The sequence below is a fragment of the Battus philenor genome, unplaced genomic scaffold, assembly GCF_028537555.1.
Source record: "Battus philenor isolate CCGP_79_NKW_IND1 unplaced genomic scaffold, ilBatPhil1.0.hap1 SCAF_19, whole genome shotgun sequence".
Lineage (NCBI taxonomy): Eukaryota > Metazoa > Arthropoda > Insecta > Lepidoptera > Papilionidae > Battus > Battus philenor.
Window position 1 is genome coordinate 9,431,049 of NW_027181681.1, and position 14,640 is coordinate 9,445,688.

General features: G+C 32.8%; 1 protein-coding gene across 1 annotated transcript in view; it reads left to right on the forward strand.

Moving 5' to 3' along the window:
* The first annotated feature begins 1,268 nt into the window (after positions 1-1,268).
* Positions 1,269-14,640, forward strand: part of Rich (Guanine nucleotide exchange factor subunit Rich) — a 42,104-nt gene continuing 28,732 nt past the window's right edge. The window contains exons 1-12 of the mRNA XM_068764653.1: positions 1,269-1,527; positions 3,130-3,237; positions 3,315-3,464; positions 4,564-4,747; positions 5,176-5,309; positions 6,207-6,298; positions 7,229-7,345; positions 9,687-9,843; positions 9,997-10,110; positions 10,993-11,247; positions 12,172-12,340; positions 13,757-13,948. Coding sequence (XP_068620754.1) covers positions 1,387-1,527; positions 3,130-3,237; positions 3,315-3,464; positions 4,564-4,747; positions 5,176-5,309; positions 6,207-6,298; positions 7,229-7,345; positions 9,687-9,843; positions 9,997-10,110; positions 10,993-11,247; positions 12,172-12,340; positions 13,757-13,948 — 1,813 coding nt within the window. The 5' untranslated portion in view covers positions 1,269-1,386. The remainder of the gene's footprint in view (positions 1,528-3,129; positions 3,238-3,314; positions 3,465-4,563; positions 4,748-5,175; positions 5,310-6,206; positions 6,299-7,228; positions 7,346-9,686; positions 9,844-9,996; positions 10,111-10,992; positions 11,248-12,171; positions 12,341-13,756; positions 13,949-14,640) is intronic.

The following is a 14,640-nucleotide window of genomic DNA, read 5'->3' on the forward strand; positions in this document are numbered from 1 at the left end:
CGCTCTTAGAATTTTCCGTCTTTTCATACAAAAATCCAAAAAAAGTAACATTTTTAATGTAAACAGTAGAACGCCTCACGGTAAACTAATACTAATAATATTTAACTGAAATAAGTTTAACTCTTAAATAATGTAATCCTTTATTTAATATTGTTTTTTATTTTCGACAGCACATGGGAATATCGGTCTAGTAATGGCATTAACCAATCAACAATCTACTGCGTAATAGCTTAAATACAATTTGTATCCGGAAAATGCGGAACAAAAGAAAAATATTATTAAAAGAATTCATTGTTATATAATTAGTAATGGGTATAAACATAAGTTTATATGAACACAAGAGTATGTTAGTGGTGTATTTAATTTAATTTATGACAACACAGAGTTCTCATGCGAGTAGTTAAGAAGTTGGCAAGACCAAATTAGCAGAAGACTTAAATTTTTAAAATGTATGGTCAGATTTTTCGGTCAGTCACTAAAACCAAAAGATGAAATGTCTTTATAGGTGATAAATTTCCATCTCGTTTCTATAATATAGAACAATTATGTAAATCAGTCAGTAATCATTCCAGAATCAAATATAAAAAAAAAAACATTTTAAGTTTTATTCTATGCAACAACGTCTAAGCATGTTATTATATTTTTTAATATTTTCCTGTTATTTCTAAAATATAACAGATGTTCTTTGTACAATTTTAATTCATTTATCATCATTTATTCTCATGTCCCCAAGATGGGGCAGAGCGGCAGAGAGCGTCCACAGTACGTTGCCATCCCGAGTGGTCTTGAGCTTCGCACTTTACTTCGTTCCACGCCATTCCAACTGTCTTCACTTCTGCAGTAGCGGCCATGTCTTCGTTTTCCTTGAGGATTCCATTGAGGCTTGTCTCGGTTTGTGATTAAAGTAAATTTGGAACGTGTGGCCCATCCAGTTTTACTTGCGGCGTTTGATCTGCTGGTCGATCGGCATCTCACCGCAGCGTTTCTAGAGATCTACGTTGGAGACTTTGTGAGATATATTAACTTCGAGATGCCGATTACTTGTTAAAAATCACAAATTTATTATTGTATGTACAAAATTAGTTGGATTTTATTTGTATTTTAGTTTTTTATCATAAGTTTCATAAACTATGAAAATGTTCCTTAATATGGTCTCTGGCTTTACATAGGGCAAGAAAGTAAATAAACTTCATGTTCATTATGACATTTGACAGTTGACAAACAACTCATTAAAAATGGCAATTGACCGTCTTTCAGAATAGGGAAGATATATATTTATCACTAAAAGATGTGCTCAAGAAAATAAAAAGTTGAAATCATCATTCATGTAGTTGACAGACGGCTTGCAGTTCAAATTTTTTTCTAATAAACAAATGTTAGACAATAATGTATTTTCCAATAGGATGGCCAAAAGTGCTCAAGAATTTGGGAGCAGACGGACAGACTACTAAACAAATAGTGTCTAATAGAGATAAAATACTGTTCGTATCACTGAACGATGATTCTTTCATCATATGGTTTTGTAAGGTAAAGTTTTTAAATACCACAATTCCTCATCTATAACATCAGATATTTACGTGAATAGTGATAATAACAAACATTTTATACTTAAGTTGATAAAAGAACCTATACCGATTAGTTAAATACTTCAATGAGAAGTCTCTAAATTTATTAAACGGAAAAGTGTACTTCCTTGAGATAAGACAATTTAAATATACTTTATAATAATGGTACTACAACTGCTGTATATCGAGGTGAGGGCTGAGAACGAGAGCATGAGTATAAATGATAGTGTAACGGAACAAAGCTCTCCTCTCTCCAGTCTCTTTGTGTACATTCCTAATGCTACAGTGGTTTCGGTAGCACTACTTAAGGATGTAACTAATTTTTAAGATTTTAGAATTATTTTTAGATTATTAGAAGTGTGACTTTTAAAGCACAAAACAATTTATGTGTCATCACAATTGTTGCATGTATTATGATGCTTTATATCAATAAATCACTGGTTTAGAGTCACCGACAAATTTGCTAGGATTTTTTGTTGTTTCTCTTAAGTATCCATCTTAAGTTTACAATCAGCTGCTGTTGTATAGGAGAATTTATTTGTTATATTTTTTTTTCACAAAATTCATAAAAAATCTTTTGTATGTAACTTTTTAAGCACTCTTATTACTGACAGACTAGCCGCTTTATACATAATTTCTAAAATTCTGTTGATATGCTATCAAATAGCAACCAGCGAGCGATGACTTGTGTACCTGTTGCTTATCCAGAGATATAGCAAGTTTTTTTGGAAATTTTATCCCATCTTGCTAGATTTCTTTTATCTGAAAGCGTCACTTGGAACAATCTCAAGTAAAATTTTATTAATGTTGGTACAAACATGTGCAATTTTAGGGCTAGCCATGCACACAAAATATGTTTGGCATTTCTAGGAGTATTGCTTGGACCTTATAGATGTGATTTTCATCCTCTTGTTCAAAGTATTTCACTAGATTCTTATCTGACACATACCAATGTAAATACTGCTCGACTGAAATTGTCTGTGCCTCAGTCATTACAATTGTGACTTGACTTCTAGTGCTTCGCCATTTGGGAGTAATATAGCTATATCATTGTAAAAATAACTTGAAATACCTATTGATTACTTTAAGTGTTTTTTGTGTTTCAATGGTTTCCTTAGTCGCATTCCAAAATAACTTTAGACTAGAACCCATAATTTAGAAATTATTAAAATAATTTTGAGGTACCTGCCAAATATGTCTGCCTCAGACATAACTTTAACATCAATATAACAGCCAGGCAAAAGACACACTGTGGTACATATGCAATGAAGATCTGCATGTCGATTTAGAACTGCCAATAATCGCCCAGTTCCTGAAATGGGAAATGGATAATAGGATTGTGGAAACACTTAGCTCAATACAGGCAGACAAGGTCTAAGCAACTACAAGTTAAGCTATAAAGAACAAAATTATTATGAATATAAAATAATGACATATGAAAATATACAATATGAAATAATCACATGAGTGAACATAATGAAACTTCAATATGAAAATAATATATAGTAAAAAGTAATATACTAAATAAATAAAAAATAATATTAATGTTATTGTTGTTTTTCAGCCGACTGTACCTATTGTTTTTCATAAAAGAAGTACTGAATCTCTGGAAAGGCTGGGTATCAACATAGGAGTGGAATGGAAGCCTGATTCTTCTATGATATGTGTATCGGTATGATTCTCTAACAAATAATCTACTTTATTGTAGTTATAATTTTTTTTTGTTAAATTGCTTGAATGATATTACAGACCTCAGAGGGACATTTAATAATTTACAATGTTGAGCCACAAGCCGAACAAACTGCCTATAATCAATTTGACCCACCTACTGCCAGTTTACGGAGAGATTCTGCTGAGTTGTTTGTCAAGGAGATGATACCATCGCTTAAAATTACTTTGGTATGTAGCAAAGCAATTGTTTTACATCTCATTAATAATAATTTGCATATCTAATCATTTTAGCCATTTTTTAATATATGGCAAATTTTGTTATTTTTCTGATTGCCTAGTCGTTTTAGCTAGTATAGTATAGTATATCCAAGGGGGGGTTATCCCATAATCGTGACGCCTGGGCCGTTTGGCGATCACAGTAATTATTATAAAAGCATGAGCTTATTTTTATCTTTATTGTTAAGCAAATACATTAAATGTTTGCAAATTTGATCATAACAAAGCATTTATAAATGTTATTAATTATTTTTAAACAAGGAAATGGATACTGCGACATTCAAAATAATGCCATTAAAATAACCCTTTTTGGATTAGGAATAATGTATAGTCCAGGAGTGGTCAAGCTCTTTGATAATGGGAGCCATTTTTCAAAATTTGAAATTTTTTGCGAGCCGCTATTCAATACGCATTTAAAACACACAAAAGAATTTTTTTTTTACAAAAATCGTATTTATTAAAATTAAAAGACAGAATATGTGTATTGAAGTTAAATATAATTGCACACGTATATGACAGCACTCCTAATAATACTTCAGATACTGGTTAGTTAATTATGATCGGTGTTTGGATTTCGCTAATGTTATGGTTGAATAATAATAATTATTATTCACACGAGTAATTTGTTTCGATTTCCCAGGAGGTAATATAAATTTAAATGTTGAATGAATTCGACAATCAATCAGAGCCAAAAATAATCGTTCCAAGAGCCGCACATGGCTCGCGAGCCGCAGTTTAGCCACACACACACACAGTCACTTTTGTGCAAAAACTACTTGAGGGGATTTTTTTTTCATAATAGTATTGAGCATTTGTAATTTCATAGAGGTTGCTTCTACCAACATGCACTAGTACAAACATTTCTGTATTCTGATTTAAAAGAGTTTTAAAAATAATATTATGTTATTATATAATACTTAACATAATATTCCATATAAATATAGCATGTTATAATATGATTGAATAAATTATTCTCTCTAATTTTCATATGATTTTGATTGAAATTTGAATTTTGCTTTATAAAACGTATATATGTTTTCTATATTTACAGTTCAAAGAAGTATTAGTTTGGGATGGACAAATTACTCGAATGTGTTGTATATCTGGTACGGAGATCCTTGTGTGTACTACACGCGCTCATTTACTCAGGTACCGGTGGGATGGTACACAGAACAGAGACTACTGCTTAGATCTGGGGCGGATACCTTTTTCGATTAATCAGCAGGTGTCTAAAGGTACATGTTCACTAAAGATATGTTTTTTATGGGATGATTGGTTAAGAGGTTAAAGGGTAAATGTATTGCTATTTTGCTGTAAATTAATGTATGGTATGCCCTATTCTAAAATAAATGACTTCTGAAATATTAAATAAAATAATGATTATAAATTCCAACTATTGTTCATTTCTTTATATGCCTGCGGACTTTATTGTCAGAAATTACTGGACTGTCACATTTTAATAGAAAAAATTAATTAATGTAACTTATTTATTTTATACTTATTTCAGAGTACAGTACAGTACAGTACTTTATATGGGCTTATTTGAAATAGGTGAATAAGATTTTTGCATTGACTCTTTACAGTTTTTTTTTATGTTTAACCAGTCACCATATATAATTTGTCTGTATGATATGCATTTAATTCATTGATTCTCTTTTTTCAGCTGAACCTATCCTTGAAGATAACACGCATGTAAATGACATCGAGTACTCCCCGTTAGTTTGTGGCTTTGGCGTCACTCTCAATGATGGTCGAGCAGCATACCTCACTGCACCCAATCTAAAGTTTGATCCAAATGTAAGCTTAATACTTAAAACTAAGTTAACTTAATGAGAATATAAGTACAATAAAAATGATTAGTACCAGGCCAACATATATTAAAAAAGGCATTAATAAATGTGTTAGTTTTCTTTTGCAATAAGCAATAATTATTTGTCTATTTGAAGAAATTTTCGTAATTTATGGGTTGACCAAGTTGAATTATTTTTCATGCATAGGTTATTATGTAAATTAATAAATAGAAAAATGATATACTAATAATTAAATAACTATCCATATCTTTTATTAATAGCTGAAAGTGTTCTATTTTTAAACGGGATATTTATATGAAAAAATTGAATGTTGTGATATTTTGACATTTATTAATACTCTGATATATTTTTCGTAAGATATAAAGTAAAGTAAATAAGAGTTATACACGTTTACAAGTTATGGATATAAAAATTTTAATATACATAGGTCATGAGCATTGTAATTTCATTTGAAAGTATTTTATTAGATGACAAAAATGTGTTATTCTACACAATTGAGTTTCCTATTATAAATGTTCCACGGGAAGAAAAAACTGTTAAGTAATAATTTAAATTACTGAGTTTAGTGTGATCTACTAAAATTTCAACTTTTTTTTACTTTGTGAATTATCTTTATTTATTTTGGTATTAAAAGTATACATTTTATTTAACCAGATTTTATTGGATGATGAGTTATGGGTAAGATCTTAGAACATCATGCGCCAATAAGTACTGCGCTAACGGGTAGTTTGTGATGTCTTCTATGCTAGTTCATAAAACACCTTACTTGCTAAATTTTCAATTTCATTGCTGGTTGTACATAATTATGTTTTATATTCAAACTACATTTGTATACTACATAATTTCAATAAAATTGAAAAAAAAAAAATAATTACTTTTTCAGGCCGTACAAGGAATCTGGGCACCAGGGATTGATGACGCAACTTGTGCCAGAGTCAATCATAAATTTAGGCTCATAGCAATTGGCAGAAGGAAGTAAGTTCCTTTGTTTAATTGTACATAAACAAATTAGTACAAAATTAATTTTTAATTATTAATACTTATAAATATATTTCGTATGTTATGATCATGCATCGCATTTTTGGATGCATATTTATATAGAGTTTAATAGTTAGCTTATCATTTAAAAAAATTTTGTGTCGGAACAACAAAAAATATATTTTGTATCGGAAAACATAAATTTTGAAAACATATTATTTTAAAAAGTCGTAGAATTGATGTAGAGAGGCTGCACGCTAGAGGTGATACGCTAATTTAAATTAACTCTGTCAATGTTTATATACATATTAATGAACGATAGTTACTCACATAGTCTATTGGATTTGCAAGTAAAAATGGCGGTGGGTTGGGGACATAGCGCGCAGAATAGTTGGCCGCTCAGGCCTTTAGATTCTAGAAAGGGGACTATGAACCCATTAAGGTAGTCGGAAAACTCTAGATGCAGGTCGCTTCTATGTGATGATAAACACATTGTTCATCAAAGCAAAATAAAAGAAAAATGATCATGATCATCATGATCATCAATCTGATCGCGATTTCATTTATTTTGGGCTCTTCTCAGACCATGAAGTGGTTGGAACCTTTTCAGCTTTAATTTATCTGATAAGTTAGTTTGTATAAAGATCTGGTATGACATACACAAGAAAATAACTATAATTTATTTAAAGTGAGAAATAAATTAATAATATTAAAGTCACTTCCATAATTTCTAAGCTTGAATAATTTTAGGTAAATATGTGTCTTGGAAACAAAACGGCATCCAAGTGATGGGCTATGCGTTGATATAAAACATTTTTTTAAAGGCAGTTTGATTTCATTATAAATCATTTCATGATTGAAGTAGTCTATAAATTATCAAGAATAACAGATAAGGTTAGTTATTTATTACTATCGCTGTTGTTTCAGTTCACAAGTTGATGTTTTTACCATAGACGAAGTAACTGGAGGTTTGGAGCTATCTCACACAATGTTATTGAGCTCCAAGGACTTCCCTGGTGACCCTGGACCAGTAAAGTGTATAAGGTTAGTACACTACTATCGAGATATTTTAATTTTTTATATTGAGCTGAATGCACGAGATTAAATCATAAATGAAGTAACACATAGACACCATAACCACTGTAACCCATTGAATTAGCGTGTTGAAGTGGCACATAAAGAAAAAAGATAAACCAATTAATACATAAATGAAGACATGAGAGTACAATTTGAGCTCTGGTAATGTGTTGAGCTGTGGTAGCACAGCGGTAGAGGGTTGAGACTTGGGATCGTAGGTCGCGGATTCGATTCCCGGGATACGATCTTATATAATTCACACTTTGTGCATTAATTATATTGGATTGCCACTGCTCACAAACAAGTCTTCAGATGATCAGCAGCGTCCGCTGCGTACCATAATACCACACTGAGATCGCTAAGACGCTTGCGAATTGTGGCGATTATGTTATATCCCCCATAGATATATTTGGGGGAGACTTTGCAGCTTCTATGGGCTGAAACGACGACATTCAGTGTAAATAAAAAAAATAATTTACACATTTTGTGCTCACTTGCCACACTTGTGTACTTAAGTATATCAAGGTTCTAAATGACATTAAACCTTATTTAATTTATTTGTTATACGTCATATTACACGAAAGCATTTATTTTGTTGTTAGTAGTTGCAAATGGGACGAGCCCCGATGCAAAATAGTTCGTCCAGTATGAAAAATAAGATAATTTGAAATAATGTGAAGTGTATTTGGGCAAAGTAATCAAGAAAATTTGAATGAAAATTAATCACAATTTGAGCAACATTTTAAAGTTTATTTTAACGTATTTCAAAATCTGTCAAGACCTTACACAACATAAATAAATAAAGCTTTATTAGCTTTAGTTCTTCACCCACTGTTTGCTATGACCCATTTTTCCTGGCAAACTGATGAAATTAACATAATTTTTCACAATTTATGCTATCCCACTTGTCAAAATGACTCAGAAATACTTTTCCAAACTTAAATTTTTAAAAATAAATAAAAAAAGGGAAAAATGTTTTTAACTCAATGATAAACGAGCTCTTTTGCATCGATTAACAACTAAGGCTTAAAAGGCTGAAATAGTTTATTGCTTATATTTTATTAAATAGTGCATAAGTAACCGAATATGAGATGAAGGAAGGAAGGTAAGGAAGGAAGTATAGTTTTTCTTTTTACGTAACTGGACAAAAATAAAAAAGTTAGAAAAAATCTTTCTCTACGTTTTTCTTACTAGCCGAACTATTTTGTATCGAGGCTCGTATTACCTCATATCAACTTATTCAATTAATGTAGCCTTTTTTAATTATTTGCATTATTGTAAATATACAAGGAGATTGAAAATAGGTGTAAAATCTTGAAAGTGGTAAATACATAGCTTATTTGCGCTTAAATAACTTACGATACACATTATTCAAAAATGAATTATTAAAAAAGTAATTAATCATCTAATGATAATATAATAAGAAAAAGCGCATTTAAAATTTGGGCTACTATACATTAAAATTATTTATTGTTTACTATCTGTCCTTGCAGATTTTTTAAAGTTATCGGCTTTTCGCATTACAACAGAAAAAAAATACTTCGAAGTGATCTGTTTTTTTAATTTTTTTATTATGCACCATAGACAAAAAAAAAAAAAAGTACAATTGATATATAGGTATAAGAGACGGTCTTATCGCTCGAAGCGATCTGTACCAGACAACTTTTGGATGGAGATGGTACACACATACATATATACAAACATATTTGTATAAATATATATATACATATGTACACTTAAACCTACATACAAATACATACACTACTAAACACGTATACAAATATAGGTAATGTCTCTTTATTCACTAATTAATAAGTTTGATTGTTGGATAAGAAAGAACAAAGAAGACAGTTCACTATTAAACGACTTAATTTAGAATTTAGCACAGTACAGATAGAAAGAGACAGAAACTAATTTTAGCCAAGAGAAAAACATTAAATATCAGAAATATGATTTTATAGCAAAGAGAAAGAATATAATACAAGGCTTATTACGTTGCAAACTAGTTGGCAAAAATCGCGGAAGCAAGAAGCGTGCGTGCAGTGCGGAGATAGCCGAAGTTGATCGATGCACTGGCGCAGGCAATAAACGCTGGAGTAATATAGGTGCGATCTTTGCGTCACTAACGGTACGATCATATAGTGTGCGTCCTTTTGGGTCGCCACATATACAATACTCTTTGTACAAAGTTATTATTAAAAAAGGTGTACTTTAAAGCATTTTTATGACAAATGTGTTGTACATTTAACTCTTGAAAGCTTTTAATATCTATTTTAAATATAGGGAATGGGCGTTAAAATACTTGCAGGTGGACAGCGGACGGGCGCGCGGTGGCTGTCAGCTGGGAACGCGGTGGTGTGTCAGTGTGGAGTACATTCGGAGCTCTGCTCATGTGTTCGCTGGCCTGGGATTATGGGCTCAGCCAAGACCTTAGCAAGCACAATCCACTTGTTGTCTCTAGCATGGTGAGTTTGACAATTACAATAAAACTTTGTGTCTTACCCTAACTTGCCAAAGTGATCCAGGTGGACCACAGGGGTGTACGGGAGACTTGCCGGAGGTATACATTAGTGTAAAAAGTGTGGTTGCGCAGTGTTATAGTTTTTTATAATTTTCAGGAATGGGCAACTGAAGGCTACCAGCTTTGGATGGTTAAAAGCGAAGGAAACACAAACTCTAATTTAATACAAATGGATTTTATTAAAAGTCCACTAAGCGTTAATCCGTGTATGGTGAGTTTTAAAAATCTGATATTAATAAAAATTAATAATGTTATTTTTTTCCATCCACGTACTGTTTTAACAAAATAATAGAAGAAGGTTGTATGATAACATTTATGGAACATGTAGTAAACATACACTTATATCGGATATTTCTGGTCATTTATACGTAATACTAAAATGTTGCTTTATTGTGGAAATCGCTTTTGTAATCAAAATGTGCACGAGCGATTGAGATGTATAACTACACCTATTTTTGCGCAAGAACTATGCAAAAATTATTTTTTGAATAATATTTTCTATGAAAAGCCGGCTCTGTAATTTCATTGTAGCTAAATATTCATTCCCATGTTTGATAACTGATCGGGTGATTAGTTAAAGGTGTGAAAACATAAACCAGTGAATTTATAGCTCATTTGTCAACAAAAAACCTTTGAAGCTTTTACACTTATTTCCAATCACTCTGAAATATGTTAATTATTTTTATTTTATTAGAATACGACAAGTCATTAATATCTGGCAGTACAACATCTGCTAGGAAAGAGAGTGTAATATAATTAAATATTGTTATTTCAACCCCTAGACACCCACTTCAAGGCATGGGTGTCTCCCAAAGATACTATGATATATCTATGATATTTTAGTACGCAGAAGACGCTGCTGCCCATCCTCTAGAAACTTGTTAGTGAGCAGTGGCAGTCCTATATAATTAATGCATAGAGTGTAAATTATATAAGATTGTATCTCGGGAATCTCTCTGGGATACCACTGCTCATATAATTAATTGTGATATGAAGTAAAACTAAATAGTAGAAACAACTATTTTAAAAATTTAGAATAATTTTGAAAAAGGTTTTCTTCTAATAGTGATTATATGTTTGTGTGTTTTTTTAGAGTAATCAAAGGCACCTGTATCTACAAGCAGATGACAAGCTCTATGTTAACTTGGAAGACAACCTTACTAAAAAGATCAAGGTATCGATGATAGATTCATCCGATTACCAGGAGAACGGAGTGCCCGACCAGCCCACACTTGAGTATTACAACAAAGCCAAGTACAAGGAATTCGTCGACGACAACGAGTGCAGGAAGCAATGGATTATTTTACCACTGCCAGCTACCTACATCGCTACTAACTGGCCCCTAAGGGTACGTAATGTTGGCAATCATACATTAGAGATGGGAAAAATATGTCCCTGACAAGAAAACAGTGATTAATATATTTTTCATCTTGGGATATATATCACGCTTTTATATCTATAACCCATTTAGCTCAGTACGGGTCAGAGAGAGAATAAGGCAGCTAAAACTAAAAAGATATCCTTTATTTCTTCGGCTATTTTGGCTATGACTTAAAACTCAGTAAGGCGGAATAAAACGTGTTAAATTGAATAAATGGAATCTTGAAAATTATAGTGAATTAGTGAGTTTTTTGGTTGCATTTGCTTACTATTAAGCATTTTATGTCTTTGTTATAAATGTTGTCGTTCCGAAAATCCGTAGTTTTCATTTTTAATACAAACATGCAATAGCTATCCGTCGCTCTCTTTTACGTTTGAATTGCTGTATAAGCCCATTCCTTTTCTCTCTAACTCTGAACGAGCCGTAACTCATCACAAAAATTGACTCTCAAGTATAAAGATATAGAGATATAATTGAAACACATGCAAGTTAGAGAGAGATTATATCTTTTGGAAAGATATATATCTTGTCTTTAGCTCGCGAGCTACCCATAGAGCTCTATTATACATACAAAAATATAAATAGGATAGAAGCTGCTTTCAAACGGTTCTATAGGAAATATATGGAAGAGGCTTATATCTAGCAATGGATCTCTACCGCTGAAATGACGAAGACGATGGTGATCGTAAATTGTATAACTAAGAGTAAAATTAATTAATCACTAAATCTTGGTTCGAATATTAAATACATGTGTTTTTCGCGCCAACGCTTGAAATTTAGTTTAATGTCTTTAAAGCAAAAGCCTCAGTAAAGATCGCCACAGTTTCCGCGACCTTGATTATATCGATATGTTCCCGAATAACTTATTTTTATTGAATTGTGTTGACACAGTACAGCGCAATAGACGAGGCGGGTGTCAACGTGTGTGTGGCGGGGCGTACGGGTATCGCGCACTACAACTGCGTGTCGCGGCGCTGGAAGCTGTTCGGCAACGAGGCCCAGGAGAAGGACTTCGTCGTCACCGGCGGGATGCTGTGGTGGAGGGACTACATCGTCATAGGTGATAACTACATAACTACATAATACAATTTCAAGCTTTAAATTATATTGTGAAGCGGTGGTTATATACCATAGAGGTGCCATGCTTTTATATATATATATATATATATGCATGTATGTATATATATAGCGTTTGATTTCACCTATCTCGAAATTAGGAGAATGTTATGTGTAAAAACTTATGTGTTGGACATCATAGACCTCACGGAAAGCCCGAGGTCCGCGAGCTAAAAATTTTTACGCTAGCCGGTTGTCCTTTCAATAATGAAGTTTGCATGAAGAGACACTATACCCGTGTTGGTGTATAGTGTTTTTATTGTAGTGTAGTGTCAGTATGGCAAAGCGAGGGCTACTCGGCGGTCGGTTGCGACACGGGCCTCTTCTACCGCCCTCATTTGAACGCGCGCGAGACGGATGCGAACACCGGTGCATTGAGTATTTGTGTGATGCCTGTTTCTTGTTTCGCGCCCGAAGATGACCCGTTGTGCGGTGTAAAAACTTGCTTATTTCATATTTGAAAAGTAAATTTTGCTATAATTTTTTATCTCAATAAATATTCACACCTATTATCGACTTTTACGAATACTATTGAAATGTAGCTGAATACTCTATCAGAACTAGATAAATTTTAATAGTGGTTTATGAAAAAAAAAACTGTTATAATAGGTAAATAAATAATGAGAAAACTCGATCATTTGACCGCTTATCTTGGCGAAATGATTATAGTAATGAATGACTCTTTAGTGAAACGATCGATATTTAGACGAACGAAAGTAATAGTCATAGCCAGGGGGTTCGCAAGTTGAAGTGGCAGTGCGCAGGCCTGAAAGCGCGTGGAACATGTAGCTGTTGGGGTCTTAAGGTTCTGGAGCGAAGACTAAGGATCAGCAAACGAAGTGCAGGATGACCCTGGATAAAGACCGTTTATAATCGGTCTTATTGGAAATCTGAGGTAGAGATTAATGTCCAGGATACAAGTAAAATGATGATGACTATGATTAGATAACCTCCGAGCATTGTTATTTAATATAAAGAGATGTTGAATAAGCCTCTTCAGCGTTCAGTTACCTTGAAACGGGTGGTAAATGTTTTAAAAAATTAAAAAATTTGGTGTTAGTAGTTCCTGGACTTATCGTATAACACCATCGTGCACGGCTCATAAAAACATTTACAAAATAGAATAGCCTGGTAAAAATGGTAGCAGGAATAGCGTGTTTAAATGCGATCTTCAGGCATCAGGAAGCGACTAAGAAGAAGTTACTGTCGCGATTCATCTGTCATTATTGTTTGTGGCAATAGACAATAGTAAAAACTTCTCTATCCTGCCTATATGGAAAAATTGAGAAAACTTAAATACAATTGTTTTATAATATATAGAATTATAGTTCAGGTTTTTCTATATATCTTATTATTACAGGTTGCTACAGCATACTGGACGGGCAAGACGAGATCCGGTTCTACCCTCGCGATGCTAAGCTCGACAACCGGTTCGCTAAGATAGTGCGCGTCCAGGCGCAGGTGTTCGCGCTGGACGTGCTGGACGATCAGCTCGTCGTGTTCGCGGCCGACGCACTGGTCACCATCTACGAACTCAGTGCCATAGACAACAGTACGGTTATACGTTTTCAATTACAAACCGGCAGTGATGGCATTTCGAAACTTTACAATATTAGTTTCTTAAACACTCATTGGCAGATAGAAAAAAGTTCCAGATGTTTCGATTTACGCCATTTGCTGATTGGTTAATTCATAAAAGAGAACGAACTTTCTGGAATTCATTCAATATAAAAGTGCCGGCTGCCTTTATGGTATATAGCATCATTTACAGCAACCAATCTACGTACCTATATGTATGCCATACCTGTACGTGGATTTTTTACTACCCCCTATAGACACTGTATTGTCTAATAAATAAAAAGAAATTGGCCAGTTACAGTTCAGTTGAAATAATAAATAAATAAAAAACATCATATGTTATAGTGATCACTTTATTTATTCATTAAATATCTTAATATGCGGGCAACTGTGTTTGGTATTACTATATTTACAACATAATGTCTCTGGATTATACTGTAATAGATTTAAGATTTCCGTTCAATAATATGTAAGAAAATCCTATTATAGTGTCAAAGATTTTTAGAAGATAATAAAGATCAATATCTCTAGTACTGTATTTAGGACTTTATAAAAGAGAGCGCACTGTGACCTGTTCAAAATTTTAATTTGAGCTAATTCACTTAATGAGACAAGATGTGCCTAGTGTAGATATTTTTGGTAAGCAGTAAGTTACTATAATTCTCA